This window comes from Aulostomus chinensis, chromosome 16, assembly GCF_037954235.1.
Source record: "Aulostomus chinensis isolate RoL2024-O1b breed Wild chromosome 16, RoL_Achi_v1.0, whole genome shotgun sequence".
NCBI classification, from domain to species: domain Eukaryota; kingdom Metazoa; phylum Chordata; class Actinopteri; order Syngnathiformes; family Aulostomidae; genus Aulostomus; species Aulostomus chinensis.
Window position 1 is genome coordinate 13409538 of NC_141335.1, and position 24785 is coordinate 13434322.

A 24785-nucleotide genomic window follows, 5' to 3' on the forward strand; every position below is an offset into this window, starting at 1 on the left:
GTACATTCACCAACATGGCGAGCGCTCACAGCCGTTCTCTCCCTCTCATGAACTCCACATCAGCAGACGCACGCCTCATTGCGGTTTGTTTATATCTGTGTGCTTGTGCGTGTACGTGTGGAAAGGCCATAATATGCTCGAATGGTGCTAATGCTAAAAGTGCTTCTATTCACAAATATCTCAGTCAGTTCAGTAGCCAGGAGGTGTGCGAGTGCAAGTGTGTGTGTGTGTTCTTGTACTTGCTACATATTGAGGACAAGAATACGTATTTAACTAACAGAGTGAGGACATTTTTAGAAAGTAAGGACATTTTAGCCGGTCCTCACATCTTCAAAGGGCCATTTGAAGGTCAAGACTTGGTTTTAGGGTCGAGGTTAGAATTAGGTTCTGGTTAGGTTTAGGGTCAAGGTTGGGGTCAGGCAGTCAGTTGAGGTTGGGTTTCGGGTGAGGGGCTAGGGAATGTATTACGTCAATGAAAGTCCTCACAAAGATATAAGTACAAGGATGTGTGCGTGTGTGTGTGTGCGTGTGTCTTTGACCTTTAGTTTCCCTCAGGCACTGTTAAAGCGCACTGACAGGAGCTTGCCAGCATATGCTGGAGTGTCTATGTGGCTGCTACCCAACATATGTTAGAGAGCAGAGAAAAAAAACACTTGCTTTAAAACACGCCTGCAGGGCTGATACACAGCACAGGGCTGACAAAGTAGCTCTGACCTTACCTATGGCAGCATGGCCTGGTGTTTGCACACGTGTGTGTCCAAGTGAAGGTTCAGAGTGATTACACAGTATGTGTACATATTGTTTGTGTGCCCCATATTTTCTAAGGAGTGTTTTCATTGAGTGTATGTGTGCGTGTGTATGTGCTGAGGTTTCCTCTAGCATTATCCTGGCTAATAGAAATGAACATTTGGCACACCTTTAACATTTAAAGCTCCAGCGTGAAGATCACTGGATAAAAACATGACAGGGTGTGGGTGTATATGTGACACTGCTTTCTAAAAGGTCAGACCAGCTACTGTGACAGCCGTGAATACCCCCCCCCCCACACACACACACACACACTCACACACACTCACACACATACACACTGAGCGGAGAAAACATACAACACTCCTCCATGTTTTACAGATGCTGTTAAGAATGTAGAGCTGAGCTTTGCTTTGGGCATGATCCAAGAAGAGAAACAGAGATGTATGAGACAGTTCAAAAACTAAATTGAGTTCCATGAAAGCAGAAATAAGTTGTTTCTATTAGAAATATGATATAACTAGTACATATGGCATATCAATTTGTACATGAAAACATTAACAATCTCGAACTAGAGATTACTCAGGAGTCCATTCTTCCACTAAGGGGAATTTTCAACCCCTGGCACTTTGGTGCTCAGGTCCCTATTAAAGCTTCAAACAGTGATGGCCAGGCCCTTGCAACTTCACGAAGGTGGATGTGTGTCTGCTCTGCAAGAGGGAAGTCCATCCATCCATTGTCTTCTGCTTATCCTGTTGAGGGTCTTGGGGGGCTGGAGCATGTCCCGGCACCCTGGACAGGTTGCCAGTCCATCGCAGGACCAGAACCTAAAGCTATATAGCTAAGGGTTAGCTATAACCCCGTGCCGTGCCAACCCTAACCCCATGCCGGAGCTGGGACTCAAACCGGAACCTTCTTGCTGTGAGGCGACAGTGCTAACCACTGCACAGCAACAGTGCTAACCAATGAATGGATGGATGGGTTTAAATTTGCGTGAAAGAGAAGGCTAATGTCATTAAACATGAAGTTTGGAAAAGATCTGACCTTGTTGAGTCTCCTTACTACAGTTTCCTATTTAATGGTGAAATATCATGATTGGCCACCTCACCATTATGAGGCTGTCTTCATGGTAACCCATGGCCAAGTTCTTTGGGTGTTTCTGACCAAATTTGAGATGTATCTCAACCTACAAGGAGGAAGATGTGAAAGTGCAAAACAAAGATGGCATTTTTTTTGCTAGTGCTGTGACTTATCTCCTCAAAGTTTAATGGGTTCATCCTGGGCCAATTTTACACCCATCCAACAAGTTTGGTGAAAATCTGCCTCACAGAGCGTGTGTAATCCTGCAGAGAAAAAAAGGCCACTACAAACATGAGCTCCATGGCAGAGGTAATTAATGAAGGTTGTGATTATAGAGCTGTAAATGTGCACCCCACCTCACACCGCAGTGTATGTATGTACAGTATGTGTGTGCGTCTGCATGTTTATCTACATATACTAAGTGACTTGCATCATGTCAGCACCGCTCATGTCATTTCCTCAACACACAAATGCACACACTCATACATCAAAGACAGCCTAATCTTTCACTGTCTGGCCCGCCCTTTGGCTCTGCACCCCTCTTGGCTCTACTGTAGAACAGAACCACAACAATCAGAACCATAAATTTCAATAATATAAAATCAGATGACATGGGGTGTGTATTAATGATCACATAAACTTTTGGTTTATGTGGTCTGCAACCATATGCAACTTCACTGGATGGACTTGAAACTAATTAGTCCTAATGCTTGCTGTCTTGGCTACTTAAGTGAAAACTGCAGCATGACAAATTGTACACACACACACATACACACACGACTCAATCCAAGGCAGCTTGTCTTGTCTACTCTTGTTGATTTAAAGTTCTACACATACACTAAAGATGGAAATACAAATACCTTTTCCTCATCATGTAGAGATTAGATTTGTTTCATAGATAGACACCCTGAAAAACACACACACACACACACACACACACACACACACACACACACACACACACACACACACACACACACACACACACTCTCTAAAAGGTCAGTGCTGTCACACATATGGTGCGCTGGGACTGGTGGCACCCTACTGACTTGACTGCTGTCCTTTCCTGCCTGGCCCTCGTTCCACGTCCATTTACATCTTCACCTGAATGTTTGACGAGGATCAGACACATTTATGTGTGTGACTGTGAATGAACACATGAACATGCATATGCGTGCATGTGAGCAGACATATGTGTATGTGTGTGTGTATGTGTAGGAAATGGGGTATGCCTTGTCCGAACTGTGGCTCTTCAATCACGTTAGTGCGACGGGACAGTGAAGGGCAGGGGGGGCAAAGGAGGAAGGAGCAACGGGGAGGAAAGGGTCAGACATTAATGAAAGCAGCAATCTCTGCTGTCATTTTCAATCTAAGGCTCAGGGTGTGCGCGTGTGTATGGTTGTATGTGTGTGTGTGTGTGTGTGGAATCGGTGCTGTCATGTCTGATAGCGCGGCCCAATGTTCACTGTCCAGTCTGATGGCCTGTTTGTAGGCAGCTCGCTCTGGTCACTTCACATCAGCGTGAGGGACATGTACGTGTGTGTGTGTGTGTGTGTGTTCTTACTAGAGAATATCTCAACATGTGTGTTAGTGCTGAGCCTGCGTGTTAAGTCATGTGACCGCGTGGTGAATAAGGAGACAGACTATGTATGGATGGGAGCTGGAACATGCTGACCACTACCACATGACCACATAATCAAACTCCAAGATTAAGCTGTGTGTAAAGGACACAAGCTGTGCTGATTCCTACTAAAGCTAATTAGACAACTACAGCAGCTCACCAGGAACATCAGAGCTCTGCATTAATTAGTCCAGAATCAAGTTGTGGTTAAAGTAGGTCTCTGCTTTCTTAGTTCACTGACCATTAGGCAGCTCATCAATCGAATAATAAATGAGGCTGTTGGTGGATATTGGGGAACATGCTGGATAAAGCACTGAAGCTCTCATAACAAATACTTTCTTCCTGTACTTAAGTATTTCTTTACTTAATTGTTCATTTTTCTACCAACTTGTGCTTTTTCTCCCAACAACTGGTCACAAATATCTGTAGTTCCAATCTTTACATTTTGAAAACAGGCTTTAGCTCTGGGGTGCCCCCCCGAAAAAAAGCAAACACATACTAACAGACAAGAAATTAATGCTTAACTTAAGCCATGCATTGACCAACTGCATTATCACAGTGACATGTGACCCTGGGTGAACAATTTATGGAAAAATGAATAATCATCATCATTTTAAAATCATTTTCATTAAGAGGCTTGTTTTCTTATTATTTTAATTATACTGCTACTCTTAGTATTACTCTTTTCACTAATAATAATTTACATCTTGCAGACCAAACTGAATGCTATGGTAGGCAAAATTTGGGGACCACTGCTTTAATTCTGAAGCACAAAAGCAAAATCCTGACGCAGAAGACAAAAGAAGAGATAAAGTCTACAGTTTTGTTTAAAGGGGCAGGTCATTTCTTCTCACTCCACCATAAGTGGCGGTCATGCACATAACAAAAGTGCCCACCTGCCAAAATGTTAACAGAATGATGTGAAAGGTGTCTGTCAAATGTTAAGAAACTTGATGGAGACTCCTGCCATACTCACATATGAAGAACAGAGATGAGTTTGTGACATTCAACCATGGGGAATTTGCATCATCAAAATTTAAAAAAAAAAACCCAGTGTGTTAAAAAACTTTTTATTTCATATTTTTGTGAACATTAAAAGAGCCTGTACTTCTGGACCTCTATTTGAATAAAGAGGCTGAATCAGTGCACCTTTCCTCTTTTCCCCTTTCCTCTCTTCTCTCCTCTTTCATATCCCATAATGGACACTAATTTCCATTGGCTGCCCCTGTAGCTGGGCTGCAAATGCACTCTCTTAAGTGAGTCCTAATAAGGTCATGTCAAAGCTCATCCATTCCGCTGGAAGAATCTCCATTGCTGTCTCACTATTCTGTCTTCTACTTCCTAAAACTGTCGTCCAATAGCCAGAGAGCTGAAAATCAGAGAGGAGGTTAAGTGGTGGCTGGAAAAGCCAGAATGGCTATTTAGCATATACGATGTGGCAAACTAGGCCAGCGAGGCAGCCATGCTTGAAGATTCACAGCTAATTTCTCTGACCAAGCGTGCCCCCCCGCCCCTTGCCCACATGCTGTGGTGAAGCTGCTATGCTAATTTCCCCCGGCCGTGAATGACAATACGCTCTCTGTCACTCTGCGGTCATAAGCGTCCGTGCGATTACTCAACTTCATGTCCCACTCAAGTGGTTTTGCATGACTGATGCAATCACACACACAGTAACTGCTTAGCAACTTAATGAGGAGGGGGACCCTTACCTCCTGCACACACACTGGAGGGCTCGGCGGCTAGAATCTCAATGCAGGACTTCTTGATGATCTGAGAGACGTTTAGAAAAAGTAAAAAACAGTTAGATCATATGATTGTTGTCCATGTGTGGTTCCATGTTTGGTGTGTCATACCGAGTCAATGATTCCCCTGAGGGCCTGGAAGCCCCCCCACACAGGAAACACATGTTCCCTTGTGTCTGCAATGGTAGCTAGCTAGAAAAAACATACACACACACGCAGAAAATGTTGAACTTGATTTGTTACTTGAGTATTTATCTTTAGTATCTGTGGTTCCTACCTGGGTCTGGTTAAATTCTTTGACCCCAACACAATAAACAATGGCACCCATAGATCTGGCCCTCTGAGCCTGCAAGACAAGAACAAATAAACTGAAAAGGTAGCGGAGCATACAGAATCCAGTCATCGCATGGTGTCATTCATTACACCAAAAACCACATCAGGCTGTCTCAGTTTACACAGGTGCATGTTTTGACATCAATGACAAGCTCATTAGCTAAGTAGTTGTATAAGATGGCATAGTTGAACATCTACCTCATCTCAAAGTCAAGGCATTTTTGGTTAAATGCCTGAAATAACTACCAAAATAATCTTGTTTTGCTCTATGGCATAAAACACATCAGCAAATATTGCGCTCATGAATTTTGAAGCTTTTGTGTGTCCTCAAAAAGGGAATTGCTAACAAGCAGTTGAACAAGAATGCAGAGGTTGTCAAGTAAATTTAAAACCAAACACACATATGAAGTAGAAGGAGTACAAAGTTGAATTGTGGTGGTGTTGAAATCATGCATCCTTGATGTTGTTCATACACAATGTTTGCCATTTACTTTTAACTGCTGCATTTAAAAGACCCCAATGAAGAAAAGCAACTTGGGTCCAAGTTTTCCCTTGCTCTGATGCAGGTCAATGGGGCCCCCCTCTGGAGCCAGGCCTGAGGGCGGGGTTCAGCAGCGAGTGCTTGGTGGCTGGGCCTGCACTCATGGAGCCTGGCTGGGCACAGCCCGAAGAGGGAATCTAGGTCCAATGGGCTCACCGCTGATGGGAGGGACCAAAAGGGGTTGGGTGCTATGTGAAATGGGTAGCAGCTGAGAGCGGAGACCTTGGTAGTCTGATCTTTGGCTGCAGAAGCTGGCTCTCGGTACATGGAATGTCACCTCTCTAGTGTGGAAGGAGCCTGAACTGGTGCGTGAGGTTGAGAAGTTCCGGCTAGATATAGTCGGACTTACCTCAACGCATGGCAAGGGCTCTAGAACCATTCCTCTCGAGAGGGATTGGACTCTATTCCACTCTGGCGCTGCTGGCAGTGAGAGGTGATGGGCAGGGTGGTAATACTTATTGCCCCTCGGCTCAGTACCTGTATGTTGGAGTTTAACCTGGTGGATGAGAGGGCAGCTTCCCTCTGCCTACAGGTGGGGGGAGAGGTCCTGACTGTTGTTTGCGCTTATGTGCCAAATAGCAGTTCAGAGAAGTTTTGTATTCCCAAGAGGGCATACTGGAGAGAGCCCCCTCTGGGAATTTGAGACTTGGAGAGGCGTGAATGGGAGGTATGGACCCCCAAATCTGAACCCAAGCGGTGCTTTGTTATTGGACTTCTGTGCTCATCACAGATTGTCCATAACAAACACCATATTCAGGCATAAGGGTGTCCACATGTGCACCAGGACACCCTGGGCATGTTGTTGGTCATATGTTTTGGACATTCGGGTGAAGAGAACAGCGGAGCTGTCAAACCATCCCCACCTGGTGGTTAGTTGGCTCCCATGGTGTGGGAGGACAGCGGTCAGATGCGGCAGGCCCAAACGCATTGTAAGTGTTTGCTGGGAACATCTGGCGGAGACTCCTGTCTGAAGGAATTTCAACCATTCTACAATTCTACAATTTCATTTAGCAGACGCTTTGTCCAAAGCGACGTACAACACAAGCAAGAATTTAGACCTAATTAAGAAAAAGTCCATAGGAAGCGCAAAAGTGCTTCAGTTGTGATTTGGTCACAGGTACTGCCATCTAATGGCAGAAGAAGTGTTGCCCCCCCACCTTTTTTTTTTTTATATAACAGACATACAACATCACACAACACAGTTAGTGCTACATAATCACTAAGTGCTGGGTCTTGGACCCTCTGACTTATTCTACCCCAAAGAAGAGAAGAGTCAGGTTAAGTGCCTAGGTGCTCTCTGAACAATTGAGTCTTCAATTGTCTCTTAAAAGTAGAAAGGGACTCAGCAGAACACACAGAGTTGGGTAGTTCGTTCCACCATTTGGGAACAACAGAAGCATGTTGAGTTTCAACCATGTTCTGAGGGATGCAGTAGACATTGAGTCCGAGTGGGCCATCTTCCGTGCCTCAATTGTCGAGGCGGCTGATCAGAGCTGTGGCCGTAAGGTAGTTTGTGCCTGTCATGGTGGTAATCCCCTTCAACACCCTAGGCACAGCCAGGGTGTTGAAGGGATCCAGTTTGGTGGCTGCAGGATTGGGTCTGTCCTTTTTGAAGATGATATGGTCCTGCTGGCTGGTCAACTTCAGCTCTCGCTGGATCAGTTCACAGCCAAATGCAAAGTGGCTTGGATGAGAATCAGGGGCCTCATTTATAAAGCTTGCTTATGCAAAAAAACAGGCTTGGAAGTGTGAACGCAACTTCTTACGCAAGAGTTGGGATTTATAAAAAAAAAAGACTAGCGTAGGAATGTGCACAACTTTAAGCAAACTACAGACCTTGCTTACGCACATTTTGGGGACAATTGTGACAAGGTGAGAACAATGGGTTAATGGAAAGAGCGCCTATAAATAGCCATGCAGTGGCAGCCGTGCGCAATGGGGCACAATGGATGCACTTGCTCTTCTTGAAGACCATGCCAATGGACGGATCCGACTGGAGAGGGTGTTCCGAGATAGGGAAGATTTCCTGGCTCATGACTGGCTAATAGGCCCTTTCAGACTACCTAGAGCCTTGCTCTTGAATCTGATTGCTGAATTGAGTCCAATTTTAGAACGACCATCCCACCGGAACCGCACCATACCACACACATTAAAGTGCTGACAACGTTGGGTTTCTTGGCAACGGGCTCGTTCCAGAGGGAATTGTCCGACAGGTATGCTTATTTATTTTGACCGCCATATCACAATATAGGCCTAACGTAGATTTATAAAATAAATTAGTATAGATAATAAAGATATAAATTAAATTTATAGATTTGTTTTCTATTCAGGAAATAGAAATTAATAATAGGGTCTTCGCCTAAAGTACCTTCTGGCTCAGGCCCTACTAATAAATTCTGTGTGAATAGGTCTGGGATATTGCAGCCATCCCTCAGTGCCGCACTGCCAGCTGTTTATAACCTAGTTTACAAATGTAGACTACATGTGCAAGAGAACAAATTCCACATGCATTTATCAGATTTTGTTTAAAGATTAATGTGACTATATCATTTTTTGTTTGTGTTTTTACAATGTTGATTTACGAACTTTCACCATATAAGCAGCGGTGGATAACGGAGCCGTTTGTTAAAACACTAGTGTCACACGTGCACGTTTCATGTGTTTTCTGATCCCCACCTGTAGCCGCCACGCTTCGGCAGTGCAAAGCCACTTTTTTATTTGCCATGCATCCATCATGCGTATTAATATGCAAAACACTTTCATGAGGTAATTTGCATGACCATACATGGTGAATTGTGGGTGTGGAGAGGGAGGAACATGAATCAAATCCTTCTGTGCAACTTTCCGGCTGGACTGTGATTTATAAAGGGAACGTGCGTGCAGGTGTGCATACGCACAGTTTTATAAATCAATTTTTTTTTTTTGCGTAGATGCTTTTCGGCATACATAAACTTATAGTATGGATCCTACGCCAGGTTTTATAAATGAGGCCCCAGCACCTCCAAGTCAGAGTCCATGGTCCTTGCCTTGAAAAGGGTGGCATGCCACCTCCGGGTCGGGTATGGGATCCTTCCCCAAGTAGAGGAGCTTAAGTGCCTTGGGGTCTTGTTCACGAGTGAGGGAAAGATGGATTGTGAGATCGACAGGCGGATTGGTGCAACGTCTACAGTGATGCAGACACTTCATTGGTCTATCGTGATGAAGAGGAAGCTGAGCTGAAAGGTAAAGCTCTCAATTTACCGGTCAATCTACGTTCCTACCCTCAGCTATGGTCATGAGCTTTGGGTAATGACAGAAAGGACAAGATCACAGGTACAAGCAGCCAAAATGAGTTTCCTCCCGAGGGCTGGGCTTTCACTTAGAGATAGGGCGAGAAGCATTGCTATCTGGCTTGGAGTACAGCCACTGCTCCTTCAAATCGAGGGGAGTCAGATGAGGTGGCTCGGGCATTTGGTCAAGATTCCTCCCAGAAGCCTCCCTGGGGAGGTGTTCAGGGCACATCCAAACAATAGGAGGCCTCAGGGAAGACCCAGGGTATGTTGGAGAGACTATGTCTCTTAGCTAGCCTAGGAATGTCTTGGATTCCCCTGTGAAGAGCTAAATGAAGTAGCTAGGTAGAGGGAAGTCTGGGTCTCTCTGTTCAGGCTGCTGCCCCCATGACCCAACCCAGGATAAGCAGAAGAAAATGGATGGATGGATGGATGGATGGACTGCATTTGCCCTTCAAAAGTCAGAAGTGGCAAAGATGATCTTGCTGATCAAACTGTCAAAGAAATCTAAATCTAACAATCCCACTGGCGATGCTAACTTCCTGTTAGATGACAAAAATAACTCATCTCTGTGGAGCTTCATTGCACAGTGTTAGAAATGTTTGGTTCAAAATGGTTTAGTTTCATTGGGGTAAAAAAGAAAGAAAGTACTAGAGTTTTATCAAAATAAATTGCATCAAAATATCAAGCGCATTCATCAAACTGCATCACGTGTTTTAACATGTCAAAGGGGGAGTCTAAAAACGTACTGATTCTGAGGTGAATCAATAAAACGCAATAGTTTCCAACTTAAGTCCTACTGAATATATACCTCTCGCTGAGCTGTGTCGAACTGCCACTCATTCAGCTCTCCGTCAGTCAGAGCAATGATAACACTGGCTGTCCCTGTGAAAACACACAACAGTCAAGGTTTTGACAAATAAGGTGCTAAAATATAACGTAATAAGAAGTTCAAACAGAGAACAGACAGAGTTTACCGTGCTTCTCTTGATATATCTGTGTATTAGCCTGCAAACACAAAGATAAAAACAATATAAGTCTGCCACAGTTGTGTAAGCAGGAAGCAAGTAGGATTGGATAATAAAAAAACTGAAAAAAATCAAATCATCTGATTCTTATTGGTTCAAACTGAATATTTCTCTGTGGATATGTTCTATGTGAGCATACTGTAATAAAAATGGAATTGTTCTTACATTAAATGTAGCCTTACCATCTCTAGGCCTAAATTCATAAACGTGTCTCCTCCAGGAATGACTCTTCTCAGAGCCATTAGTCCACCAGTAATGGCCTCCCTGTGGGGTGAACGAACACACACACACACACACACACACACACACACACACAGCTAGAGGTTATACACCGGAAGGAAGCGGAAGAAGCAGTTGCTCTCAGGAAAAGACATTAAGTGTATTCCCTGTATAATATATAAAGAGAGAGAGGTAGAGAGCAAGTCGAGCTGATATGTAATTTTCCAGCTCAAGTTGTATCCCAGGGTAGATTTATTGTGCTGCCATGGTGGCCTGCAGAGTAGACTGGATGCTTCCTGCTTAGAAAATCTGTTTTTAAGCGTCGTTCAAACCCTCCTCTATGTCCTATTTCTCATCATTAGCTCAGATTAATACAACCTCCTTCCACCAATGTCCCAATCAACAACAGCTGTGTGCAATGCTGCATTCAGGTGATGTCTGACTGATCAGAATCACACTCTTCAACCGTGAAAATACACATGGATGGTTCCTCGTGTCGGAAAACAACTTGGCAAGTTGGAGATGACTTTGTGCACAAGTTGCAGATTTGGCATCATTTATGTGGAAATATGGTGGACAAAAGTCAGTGTTTGGTGATGGTAAGTCATTTTGTATTTCATGCATACTGTTGATTGATGTGCACGTGGAGTGAGCAGAATTAGCTATACAGGTTCTTAATAAGATTATACAGGATGATAATTCAACCAATATTTCAATGTATTAAGGAAATGTACTGGCTCAAAAAAACGAAAACAACTATTAATGTCTTGTGTTGATGCTGTAATTTTCAGAATGCAACTTATCTACTTTGTACCATCCATAATGTTCCCACACTTCCACTTAACAGCTCATGAACACAAGGAAGTCAAATGATTTCGCAAACATCAATTTCTTATTTTCAGACATCCCTTGAATGAAGCATTCTTGTTGTTCTCTCTCCTGCTGCTGTGGATCTACTTCTCTGATGGTTTCTTACTTTGTGTTCTCCCATAGACTCAGACAGGATGCTTGGTAATTTACTGCATGTACCAGGGATTTTTCCTCACATCTATGCTGATTACCGTAATACCCGTGTCTACTGCAGAATTATTTGACTCTTGAGTGAATGCTGATTAAACCTGTTCCCATTGCAGACAAATGCCAGATGGGTATTACATTGTGTGTGTGTGTGTGTGTGTGTGTGTGTGTGTGTGTGTTAATAATATTTTGTGAAAAAAAGTGTGAAAATATGAATTTGTGGCTGTGAGAAGAATAGTTTTACCTTCACCCGCTCTCTGTATTATCATCCAATCTACCTTGTCGAATGATGTTGATAAGTATTTGCCCTGTGATTCAGATTGGCTGTAAAACATAATGCGTTCGTCCTTGGGCTATGCTTCATCCCTCCAGCAAATTTTGTGAAAATTGACAATGTTGTTTTTTTCTTTGGTTTAATCTTGCCAGATAAAGAAAAGGCAGCAAAAACATGACCTCCTAAGCAAAGGTAACAAGAGAGGACATGTCTGTACTACACGGGAGATAGAGATCCAGACAGTAGATTCAAGTGTTTGTCTTACCTATTCTCAGTAAGCTTCATGATGATATTTCCTCGGGTGGAGAAAACTATGAAAGACATTCTCAGCATTGGGCTGCAAACACACAGTAGTTTCATGTTCAATGCAGACAAAAGCAGAAAATATTCAGGAATGAAAATTAAAGTCTGGACTGTTTCAGTTTAAGACTTGTTCTCCGTTTGTAATGTATCTACTCTTTTGGTTTTCCAGTACTGTGTGTCCCTTCTGATTTCCTGTAGCCCTGCCTGCTCCAGATGTCCACGTAGACCCTGCTCGTACAACCTCCGGGAACAAAATTGACATTATGTGGACCCTCTCATAGTTGAAGACATGAAGAAGCAGAAGACTAGCTTAACAATAGCTTACAATTAGCCTTAGCCGGGTCTTCTCTACTGCTACACCTGCCCTGCATCAGCCCACATTAGCATAACCCTGCTCCCAATACAGAAATGCAATATGGAAATGAAAAATGTAAATAAGTTAGCTTCATTGAACATTTGGTCCCCTTCTTTCAAGTCAGTTGTTTCTTTGAATGGGTTTGAGGTAAAAAAAAAAAACTGAAATAAGGTCTTCTTTCTGCAGCATAAAATATGCCAGTAAATGCAGGCAGATGAGCTGCTACCAAGTGGCTAGACAAGACTACAGAGGCTGTAGGAGACAGTAAATGTCATCATGCAGAAAACAGAAGAACAATGAAGAAGTTAGTGCATTTATCCTAAGAAAAATCTAAAAAAAATACTTTTGGTCGAGGGATCCTATGCTAACATCCAGTAACTGAGTGCTAATCCTCATAAGACCTTCTAGTTATAGCGACTGTTTTGTTTGGCTGTATGCTTGTCCTGGCCTGTAGTTTTGTTATGATCAGCTCATGACTTCTAGCCCTTGTATTTTTACTAATTACCTGCATTTGCACTCATTATAATTGCTGCGTTTACCTGATGAACTTCTCTGCCAGCTGCTCCACAAATGAGTAAATCTCTATCCAGTGGTTCTTCACACTTCCAGATCTGAAAAACAACAAAAAGATATCACCTTATCTTCCAACAGATGACTGTTATTTGTAACCTTATGTTCTGGTAGTGTTTCCCGCAAAATCAAAAATAACAGCAACCACTGTGGACATTAACAGTTTGAATGAACTTTGTTATGTTTCTTTTTGAAAGTAACAGTCACTTAAAGCCAAAGCAAAAGGAGCCACCCTTAGTCTAAGTCCTAAATACAGCCTCCCATTTGTTTACACTCGCAAGACCATACATGACCTCACCAGTTTAACCCCAGCTTAACTTGAGAACATTGGACATATGTGGTAGGAGATGGACAGACAGGACTTACCGTGTTTTTGCAATAAAAGTAAAGTGATTCTCTGCTCGCTGTTCACATTCCATTATGCTGGACTGTAACCTGTCAAAGGCTAGAGCTGCTGGTTAGCCTGCTACTGTACGTGCTGCCGCTGCTGTGTTCATGACAGTCTCCTTAATGAAGCCCGGTCCCAGGGGGCTGCTAATGGGGGCTAATTGCTGTTGGGCCAGAGGGTTGAGGTTAGACAGGGACAGATGTAGCTGTCTGCCTCTAGCAGCGACCATGTAGCAGGCAGCTGGCCTGTGTGTCTGACTGTGTGTGTGTGTGTGTGTGTGTGTGTGTGTGTGTGTGTATGCTACTGGTGTTTATGAGAGTGTGTGTGTAACTGTGAGGGGGAACAGATGGTCCCAGTAAGCATAGACAGTCTAACAACAGGTTGGGGGTCCGCAGAGTGAAAAGGCTGTGACATGAACAACAGAAGGATGCAGAAGTAACACTCAGCAGGGGGCAAATGCGAGTGTGAGCATCTATTGAAGGATGCAGTGACATCAAATAGCAGCGTTACACTCATCTGGGCACATGGAGGGTCTTGAAGTGCGTTCCAGGGTAAGAAAGGGAGAGAAAGTCTCAGCTGCTTAGATTTATGATGGCTCTTTTGTACCTCCCGTTTAACCAGTCGCTTCCTGCTCTACTTATCCTTCTCCCAAGGGGTGAGGACAGGATAAAAGCTCTGTTTCAGGAGGAGTTTAAGTTGGCAAAACAATTTTTATCTTGTAGTTTGAAGACTGAGCATTTAATCATACTAACACACCCACACACCAACCCCCACACACACACACACACACAACAAATGAGCCATGCACAGGAAACAATTTAAAAAGAAATGTGTTATATGCATCAACATGGAATGGGTCCGTCTAACATGTGCAGAAAGAAAGGTGATCGTTTGATAGCCTACTTAAAAAGGAGGTCATGTTTTAGGTGGCGTTTGTATTTCTGTTTGTGTGTCTGTTAACAAGATTACAAAAACTATGAAGTCTTTTTCACCAAACTTGTTGGACAGGCGTAGATAGGGCCAGAAAAGAACCCATTACATTTTGTGGCAGATTATTCATTGCACCACTTGTTGGAAATAGGAAATAAAATGTTCTCTTTTTATTTCTTGATGTACTTGCAAATACAAATAATATTCACTTCAGCACACGATAAAAAAATCATATCTTCCGTAAGATTGCAGTTAATTGCATTGCATGTGTATGTATCTGTTTGAAATACTGTGTGTGTGTGTGTGTGTGTGTGTGTGATGCATTCAACATTCTCATCCTCCATACATGCATACGTAAGATTCTATCATCGCTCCATATATGAGAGGGGTCCATACGATGTTATCGTTTAACCCATTTACCATACCGGAGATTTACCACCCAGAATACTAACAAACAAATCACAGTTCTAAACACATATTATTCTATTTGTGGCTTAGCAGACAGAGAAGAAAAAACACAGCCTGGTATTTGGTCTGGGTCAGACGTTAAGTGTAGGAATGTGGGGAGCTGATGCTGTTTCATTTTCTCGAATATTCATTCTAGTGTGGTGCTGCCAGTGGAGCGAGCGCGCACGCACACACACACACACACACACACACACACACACACACACACACACATTCTCCTCTCAACATATCCTGCTGGACTGGCAAGCGTGAATTGGAGGAAGACTTAAAGTACTGGTGAAGATAAAAAACACATTTGTAAGATGAGGTCACTGTATGACATTTAAGATGAAAAAAGAGCCAGTATGTTGGTGACATCTCTGTAAAAAGAGCAGCAGGCTCCTGGAGGCCTGCTGAGGCGTGCAGGTCCAGATACGGGCGTACCAGGGGTCTGTCCATGCGTGATTGCCATGCCTCCCCAGGCTCATCCTAAACTTTTTGAAGCAAAGGGTAAAGACTGAAGAGCGGCTGACAGATGTCACGATGGAGACCCCAAAGATCAACAAATGTGCTGAAAACAGTAAAATGTCACTCCAAGTGTTCACCTCACAGCTCTTAGGGCGAAAGAAGTCATGCAAAACACGTTTAAGTGCTTCACCGCAAATCGCTGCACGAAGATCATTTAACCTGATGTTCTCCTGAACAAATAATGGAAAGAAATTCAACCCTGACTATCGCTTTTCCTCACGCTGCTCGGCGTGCTTTGACACGTCCAAAGATTCTGCATCCGTGTGCATTATCTCACCTTGCAACTTGAGCCAAAATATGACAAAAATGTCAATGACATCAATTACAATGTTTGAGCAGCCACGAACAGCCACACTGTCTGAAGCTGCACAGATCACACATGACAACTAGCAAACCCTCACTTCCCAGAAAGTTGGTGAAAATATCATCTCTGACGGTGAAACCACAACAATTCACGATAAGTCAGGTGCAGTGTGTTTCCTGGGTGGTGGCCTGCATTCCTCTAGGCTTATATTTGGGCCACTGAACGAAATCCTTCAGAGTTTCACTTCTATAAAGTAGAATACTCATTTTCACATCGGATTAAGGTGGATGTAGGCCTTGTTCAGATTGCCAGTCAAAATGAGGTTTTTGGCAAATCCAGACTGTTTTGAGACGGGACAGAAAAAAAACAAATCAAAGGTTGTTTAATACAAAACTGATCTAAACCACATTTGGAGGTGGTTTGAAATCTGATTCAATCAGATATCTACAGATGTGTCACCGTCAACCTCTCTCTCCAAGGAAATTGGCCTACTTAAGACTTGTAGATGGCGTCATCTGGATACAACAAATTTGATCTCATCACTTGCAAAGAACAGTACGGAAAGCAAAAGATCTGATTTGAGAAACAAATCAGGTTTGCCTCATTGCCTGGAGTCTGAACAAGGCCTAGGAGCTGGTACATTTACGTCAGAAATGGGGTCACGGGCATCCTGGTGGTCTATAGAGCTCTAAAGGGTGTAACAAGTAATCACAAGGGCTCTGATTCAAGTCAGGTTCTGTTTGTCATCCTAGCCTCACTCTCAAACACCTCATTTCCTGTCCATCCTCCACTGACTAGAAACGGCTGTGCCCAGAAAAGGGCATTATCTGTCTGGTCTGGATCAAGGTTGGGACTAGATTTGTAAAGCTCTTCTAGTACAACCGTTTAAATATGATACAGTAGTAGATCGTAGACTTAACAAAGATGCTCTGTGTTTTCCAGAGACAACAAGTCAAACAGTCTGTAGACGCTTGATCCTGAAGAATAAAAGAGACTCATCCAACAACCTGAGAGGAGAGTTTCTACAAATATGTGGTAATAAAACAGTATTACATAAATTGTTTTTATTTTTTTCTCTATTTTATGTATATGCAAGATCCTGTCTTTTAATACTTCAGTTCTTATTGTCATTGTTTCTTCTGTAGTTTGAAGACTTCACCTGGAAATAAATCTGATTCTGTTCCACTCTGACCATGTATAAGCTGCTATAAAGCATGTTTTCGACATATCTATGATGTGTTTCCTGGAGTGAGTGAGTGAGTGTGTGTGTGTGTGTGTGTGTGTGTGTGTGTGTGTGTGTGTGTGTGTGTGTGTGTGTGTGTACGTGAAACAATAAAGCTGTTCCATAGATGGAGGGATAGACTTCTGCAGCTGTGTCCGCAGGCGTCATCAGCCTGAAACTCTAGACCCTCACTCTCGCCCAGCCCACATCCCGTGGCTGAGACTCGCTTTGACTCACTACTATGAGCTAGCCGGGTTTACAGTGCCCCGTAATTTCATCCTTACACACAAAAAAACCCCAAGACTGGATTATTGAGCTCATATGAAGCACGCGAATGAGTTTAACTCCCCTTCTTGTCAAACAAGACGACAGTTTTGATATTTAGGAATCTTTGGAGATATGAGTTCAACAGGAGACTTGTGATTTTACAAGCGCAAACTGTTACTTGTCTGCAACAACACGGACTTGACGCGCTCCGCAGTCGCCTGGCGAAGCGCAGCGATGAGAAAGTAACAAAGCCATAAATAATCGCGGACACTCACTTGTCGAGAACAAAGTAGAGGTCGAAGGCGCCCTGACAGGACCTCTCCTCCTCCTCCTCCTCCTCTCGTTGCTCTCCTTTCACCGACACATCGAGAATGAACAATCCCAGCAAAGCCAAAGCAAGAAGCATGCGCGTCCTCGCCATCTTCCCCGGGAATGTTGACCGCTCCGACGCCGTGACAACAGCAGATCTTCACATGTTCTCTCCGGCGTTTGCCTCTAAACCGACTCTGAGTCTTTACTGCCGGGTTTCTCGGAGTTCTGGCCGGTTAGGTAAAACGCATTCAGCTCTCCTGTAGCAGTCTGGCTCAGTTCGAGCCGGCCTCTCTGACTTCTCCTTCAGCTGAGAAAAAAAAAGAAAAAAGAAAAAAAAAAGCAGAAGCATGGAGGCAGGGAGGGCAGGATGGAGGAGAGGAGAGGAGCGACACCCGAGGAGAGACGCAAAACTCCACTTTTCCACCGAGCGTGCAGAGTCAAAACCTGCGGTAGAAGGCTGTTACTGAAACACACGAGAAAACGACCAAGAGGGTCTTCGTGTTTTCAGTCCAATTAAGACTAAACACCAAAAATCAATAGGCCTACGTAATAAAATTAGCTGCCCCGAACTAATGTCTTTTAACCTAATTATTTGGGTTTATTTGAATTACTGTCTAATATTGAAGCTAGGGGTAGAAACAATACATGTATATCACATTAAATCAATAAATGGATATTTAGATAATCTGATGTGTTTCTCTGACGCGTCACCTTTAAATGTAAGTGGAACAGCAAAGTATCTGTGCGTGTCATGAAACATCCCCACACAATTTTACGCGCCAGGTAACTTTTCACCTGAATTATCGGAGTCTGAGTTTGACTCTTTCGGTCCCTGAAGGCGCGTATCACTTTTTTTTTGGCGAGAAGAACTTGGCTCTGTAACCAGCAGGGTATTTACCCGAATCAGAGCTGTGATGCAGAAGAATCTATTTACTCCTCATTAGACAGAAACATTTAAAAGATGAATAATTTATTTGCCCGGTGGCAACAGACACAGACCACCATGCATCATGTCATGTAATTTTGGTCAAGTTTAGAATTTGCCAAAAAACAGGAACAAGTGATATGCGGCTTTTAACTCTCCCGCTCCATTTATTGTCGCTCCTGATCCATTTAGTGTCTCCAGAAACGAATCCCGTCCTTTTCCAAAATCTCACATGAAGTGAATTTGTGTAGCGCAAACGTGCAATTATTGTCTGTGACTTTGACTTTGTTTCAGAAATGATGCTCTGATCTGTCACTGCAAAAAAAAAAAAAAAAAAAAAATGAACGTGTGTCTGATATGATTTATCCGACACGAGCAGGTAATCACATGACTATACATTTATTTTTCAAGAAAAAATGATTCGAATTTGGTTCGCATTTAAAATGGATTATATTTTCAACACAAAGAGGTAACTCCACATAAATCTTATGGATCAATAAGGGGAATAGACTATGCAGCCATGGTTGTTTACGTGTTATGCAGGCTGTCAGGAGCTTGTGTGAAGTGTGTCGACTCACAACTGACTGATGATTCAAAACGTTTAGGTTATATTTTCATCTGAGGTCCACCCACTCTCTCAAATCCCCATCATATCAGTGGACCAATTTATCTTCCTAATGATAACACTGATTATTTGCCGCCAGGGGCAAAATTCATTGCGCGAGCGCGCACGCGTGTGTATCAGTACTCTCTCTCTCTCTCTCTCTCTCTCTCTCTCTCTCTGCGGGGGGATAAGTGGGAGCGGGTGCGGGGAGGGACGGCAGTACCGAGGAAGATTGAGTCAGATAACTTGCTCCTCCAGCGATCACCGTGAATCTCAGAGATCCGCTGCACCTGCTGCCTCTCACCCTCCTCATGTCCAGCGGGTGAGTCCACAGCGAACACACCGGTCAGTCTCGGGCTGGTTCATTCACGTGGGCTCTAGACTTTTTTATTTATTTACTTTTTTTTTTTTTTTTTTACACCATTAGGTTATTTCTAATTGGGAAATTAGTGACCATTTCGGCATCGTTCAATGATGACACAGCGTCGTTATCTGTCAATCCATTTTTTAAACAAATGTATACTAGCAGACTTTCGACCAGATCAATTATCGCACAATTTTGTTCATAAATAAAGATAAAGGGATGGAACTTGTGTTGCGCTCAGAGGAGGCAGTTGGGCTCCGGCAGATGGGGAGACAAAAGGAGAAACCGACTGAAAAACCGAGACAAAGGACGTTAGAAAACATTTAGTCTGCCTCGACACCGGCTGTGCCTGCCTCGTAGCCAGCACGATCCAAATTCAGAAGAAAACGGACTAAATTAGTGTTTTTCAGGAGGTTTTAGAGCGTCTGAGAACACTGACAGCAGATATCCCACCAGTAAAAGACGCCATTCATTTAAAATGGCATAATATTGTTAGTATTTGTCAGAGGAAAAACTAATAATATTGTGCTTTTTAAAATGAATGACGTCTTTTACTGGTGGGAAATCTGCTGCCCGTGTTCTCAGACGCTCTAAAACCTCCTGAAAAACAACCACGTAGTTCCGTTTTCTTCTGGTTTCTCCTCTCTTGTCTTATACTAATAATAGTTGTTTGTTGTTGTTTGCAGTTTAACCATGGATCACGCGTTCCTGCCTCGGTCCATGTGGACCAGTGACAGTAAATTCCTCCAGCATCCAGCGGACCTCTTCACTAGTGTGGTGGTGACGCGCAGCGTCCCCGCGGGCACCTGCTTTGGTCCGTGTGTTCTCCAACACACTTTCTACGACATCATTGCTTTCATAGCGCAGAAGTCCAGCGACAGGAGAGCTAAATCCTACGTGTTCAGGGTGAGTTGTACATGTGTCATAAACGAAGAAGATGGAGTATTTATTGCGTTGTAGAACTAGACTTACAGTACTACAGTTTGATTTCTTCTTCATTTCATTTGGTTGCATTTTTGTGTGTGCCATGAAATCGATTGAGTTATGGCCGAGAGTTGAACTGTGGTCTTGGTGTCAACAGGTGGACCCCGAGGCCATGCGTAATTCTGCCTTGGTGCTGTCGTGGCTGCGGCTCGTGCAAACTGCGCGCAATGATGAAGAGCAGAACGCAGAAGCCTTTGTGAAAGCCGGTCAGCTGTATGTGCGGACCATCCGGGACATCCAACAGGAGGAAGAGCTGCTGGTTTGGTACGATCAGGAGCTCTCTCACTTGCTGGGCTTCACAGACATGACCAGAGCACCGAGGGACGGTGAGATGAAGTGAACCAGACTTGTAGCTTCCGTGTCTCGCACCATGTCGTTTGACAGTTTAACTTAAGTGGATGTTTGGTCGGTGTGTCTTTCAGAGTTCAAATGTGGAAGGTGTAACCAGGTCTTCAAGAACGAGTACCCGTTCCTGGCTCACTGCCGGTTCCTTTGCACCCAAATAAAGAGTGACACCTGGAGCCGAGAGCTTTATGAGGCCAAACATGTGGAAACCAAGAGGCAACATCGAGTGACTGATTTCCACAACATCGCTCGAGATTTGGAGCACAAGAAATCTGTCGGCAGCGCCGACGAAGAAATTCCATCCATGAAAAGGAAATATGAGGAATCTTCATATCTTAAAGGGCGAAAAACGGTTTTATTAGAGAAAACGAACATTTCAAATGATGACAACATCACGCAGCTGACCAGGAGCCACGAGCAGTCAACTGGAGATGAATCTGACTTGACCGGGAAGCTGAAAACTGATCGTATCAAACCGGATCACCTTGGATGTAAGAGTGATGAGGCGAGAGTGGCCAGGGGGACTTTGACGGATACACACGCTGAGACAGGAGAGAGCTCCAGTGTGCTCTCAGGCGGCAGCAGCGCATTTTCTCTGGTCTTGTCCAACAGTCAAAGCGAGCAGAAAAGTGCTTTTTGTAAACCCAATAAAAGGACTTCTCCCAGCAGCGCTGCAACAGCCCCCTCTAGCCGCCTCGAGGACATGAGTGACGCATTCTCCTCCAGGACTGTTATGGGATACAGCAATATGATGGCGTCCAACATCCTTAGCAGTGACATTCAGACCGTACCCTCCCCGGTGACGTTAAACACCGCCTTCCATTACGCACCGGAACACTGGTCGAGGAGCATCGGCGCACAGGTGCAGACCACTTCATCTCTCACCATCCTACCGCCGACTTTCACCTCATTCGGCGTGTCGGTGCAGAACTGGTGCGCAAAGTGCAACCTTTCCTTTCGCATGACCTCCGACCTGGTCTTCCACATGCGCTCTCACCACAAGAAAGAGTTCGCGGCGGAGTCCCAGGTGAGGAGGAGGCGGGAGGAGAAACTTACCTGCCCCATCTGCCATGAATACTTCCGGGAGCGCCACCACCTGTCCAGACACATGACCTCTCATAACTGATAAACACAATGAACAAAGACAGCTGTATTTATTTCCCAAATAATGATGCTTATAGAGTGTCTGTTTAACAGATTTCATGGTGGTGGTGGCGGTGGTGGTGGTGGTAGTGGTGGTGTGTGTGTGTGTGTAACAATGAATGTAGGTAGCTGTAAAACTTGCAAAAGGAACGCGCGTATCCATCTAAGTCTGCCCACTAGATGGCGACAGAGGTGCGTGGAAACCTATCTTTCATGGAGCTCTCTCTCTCTCTCTCTCTCTCTCTCTCTCTCTCTCACCCTGTGTGTGTGTTCTAGAATATTTTGTGCCTTAAGGAGCTCAGGATGGAAACCAAGATGGAGAGGACAGCTCAAGATTGTCATAAATATCTCCTCTTATTCATCAGCTGACATCTGCTTTGTACAAGCGACTCGGACTGTGTGTGTTTGCACATTTTCAAATCTAAACTCGTGAAAATGAAACAGAAGTGTCGAGTGTTTTTCTTTTCATTACCATTAATCATGTTGGACCAGATAAGAGTTTCGTTCATTCCTATAGGGGATAACAACCTGCGGATTATTTGTCAGAAAGAACAATTTGTGACTTGACTTAGAAAAATCCGAATTTTGTGTGATCAAAAAGCACAGACTTCCCCTTGACATTATTGTCTTATATCCTTATTGTCTTTCGCTGCTTTAGAAAAACGAGTCGTGAAAAAAATGAGGAAAAAGAATAAAAGGCAAACTTCCAGGCTCTAAACTGAGGCCAGGTCCTTGTGGTTATCATTCATCTGCGTACCTGGATGGATTCCACACACAAGCCTGCTGCTTTCTATTTGTGATTTTCATTTCTTCTTTACTAACAGTGGGTTTCCAGCTCGGGTCAGGCTGCAGACAGATGGACATAAATATCCATCTGTGTGGCAGGTAAATGAGGAGGGAAGACGAAGTTCAAGGGAAAGTCAAGTCTCGACCCTGTTCAGTGTCTCTTAAACCACCCACTCAGCTCTTATCTGCTTAGGATGTGAGTCTACCGATACTTTTCTGGATTTCATATCTGTTTCCTTTCATTCGTCTATTTACTTGACGATGATCGGTTGAAAATTCAGTAGGAATGAAATATAAAAACAACGCACAAATCACTCAACCAGGAAAGAAACGCGCTCTTTGAAGCAGTTCTGTTTTTAGGGCATTTAAAGAATTTGGTAAATTTAGCTTCATCTTGTAATTCATTCAAGATTAATTTGAGGAAAAGGAAGTTCTGTGAAAACATGTAAATGTACGTACATTTCACTTTCTGGAAAAAAAAAAAGATGAAAAGGGTGATCAAGGAGCACAAAGTCGCTATTATTGCTTTGTCCTAACTATTAGCAACCATGTGAGGAAAGAGCTGTTGCAGCCCAGACACAGAAAATCCTCTGTAGTTTAATAATGGCTGTATTTCTCTTCTTTAATTGAACAGTAATCATGTGGAAGAACAAATATTTTTCTTGGTTCCCAACTCGCCTCATTTCTTTTTGGCTTGTAGGCATGTTGGGCTCTGAACTGGAGTCCACTGTGGTTTTCTCGACTGGAATTGACCATTGTAAGTACTCTCCCGTGACTGTGATTGCGGTTGACATTGGGTTCACTTTGTAATAGCAGAACGTGGGTCCAGACTGTAGAAGGGGATCAGTCAGGAAATGAAGGGGGAAAAAAAAGAAGAACCTGAATGTGTCATTGCAACTCAGCCAGCCTACTTTTAAGCTTTTAATGTAAACATGATTTATAATAACTGTAATTGCTCTCACCGCCGCAATTTAAATGGTGCTTGGACCCCAGAAATGATGAAAAACTTTTTTTTTTTATTAGCCAAACATTTCCACTGACAAAATGGATTCTGGCATTCTGTGTTTCACACATTTTTCTCTGCACATCGGTCTCACTCCCGACGTTCCCAACCACAGATTAATTATGATTTTTCAAGGTTGTGACACAACATCATACTTCAATCCAGAGAAACATTTACAGTTGCATTTATTACAATTTTATTCACATGCTACAACAAAGCAGAGACATTTGTCGTCCAACACTACTTACTGTATCAAAGAAGGCTGGTGCCCAGGGGTTGCTGGTTCATAAGTACCCCTCTAGTGGGCTGCGAAATGCTTTCAAATTGAAGCTCACGTTTTCAGAGGTAATAATAATCTTTAAAAAAATATATGTTTTAATAGTTTTAATGTAAACAAATATCAAAATAATAAATTATTTTTTCTGCTATCAAGTTGAGAGGTTCAGTTTGAGAAGCAAACTGGGATCAAGGAAAAGTTCCTGAAGCAAAAATACAAGTAAAACACTGGTTACTTCACTTTATCAACACACACACACACACACATACACACACACACACACACACACACACACACACACACAAATAACTTTAAATATAGATTTTGCATCTTTTCTTTTTTGATGGGTCCTGGCCTGTTACAAGTATGAAGGGGTAGGACTTAGAATAGCGTGAGAAAACCCCTGATGTAAACAACAAATATGATAGAGACAAAATGCATGTTTGCATTGTTTTTAACTTCCCTGAATTGAAAAATTTGTCAAAGCTGACTGAAGACAGCAGTTTAACTGTGGAATGCAGACCTGTGAGCAATCAAGAGTTTTCACTTGGTTGTGATATAAACACATCTGTAACTGGAAAGTTTTGTTCAGTTCATATTCGACAGTGAAGGGTCATTTTTTTGTGGATAAAAGGCACATTAAATTCAATGTTGTATAACAATAAAACAAGAAAACTTCCAAGGCAGTGAAGATTTCTTGTGGGTGCTGTAAATGCAACTGGCAAAGCGATACAGATGTTTTTCAAGATGAGCTGGCTGGTAAGAACACTGTTCTGTTTTTGTCGTTTTTTCATGCCCAATTTCCCAAAAGGCTTACTATTCTTAACTGCAATAAACAGCGCAAGGGCTCTGTCCCC

At 43.3% G+C, this 24785-nt stretch overlaps 2 protein-coding genes across 3 annotated transcripts in view; one reads left to right on the forward strand and one right to left on the reverse strand.

Moving 5' to 3' along the window:
* antxr1d (ANTXR cell adhesion molecule 1d) overlaps positions 1 to 17824 on the reverse strand; it is a 31937-nt gene extending 14113 nt beyond the window's left edge. Inside the window, exons 1-9 of the mRNA XM_086181542.1 lie at positions 17461 to 17824; positions 13069 to 13140; positions 12137 to 12208; positions 10544 to 10625; positions 10311 to 10341; positions 10145 to 10218; positions 5468 to 5536; positions 5302 to 5382; positions 5158 to 5218 (exon numbers count right to left, since the gene is read on the reverse strand). Of these exons, the coding sequence (XP_086037668.1) occupies positions 5158 to 5218; positions 5302 to 5382; positions 5468 to 5536; positions 10145 to 10218; positions 10311 to 10341; positions 10544 to 10625; positions 12137 to 12208; positions 13069 to 13140; positions 17461 to 17606 (688 nt within the window). The 5' untranslated portion in view covers positions 17607 to 17824. The remainder of the gene's footprint in view (positions 1 to 5157; positions 5219 to 5301; positions 5383 to 5467; positions 5537 to 10144; positions 10219 to 10310; positions 10342 to 10543; positions 10626 to 12136; positions 12209 to 13068; positions 13141 to 17460) is intronic.
* Positions 17825 to 19252: 1428 nt separating this feature from the next.
* Positions 19253 to 23216, forward strand: znf488 (zinc finger protein 488). Of its 2 annotated transcripts, XM_086181544.1 has the most exons (5): positions 19253 to 19348; positions 20077 to 20296; positions 20472 to 20700; positions 20797 to 21746; positions 22139 to 23216. In XM_086181544.1, exons 1-5 carry the CDS (start codon positions 19338 to 19340, stop codon positions 22229 to 22231), a joined length of 1503 nt encoding a protein of 500 aa, XP_086037670.1. In that variant the 5' UTR covers positions 19253 to 19337; the 3' UTR covers positions 22232 to 23216. The 2 variants fall into 2 exon arrangements, with proteins under 2 accessions (XP_086037670.1, XP_086037669.1); XM_086181543.1 differs by lacking the exon at positions 22139 to 23216 and having other exon boundaries at positions 20797 to 22132.
* The last annotated feature ends 1569 nt before the right edge of the window (positions 23217 to 24785 follow it).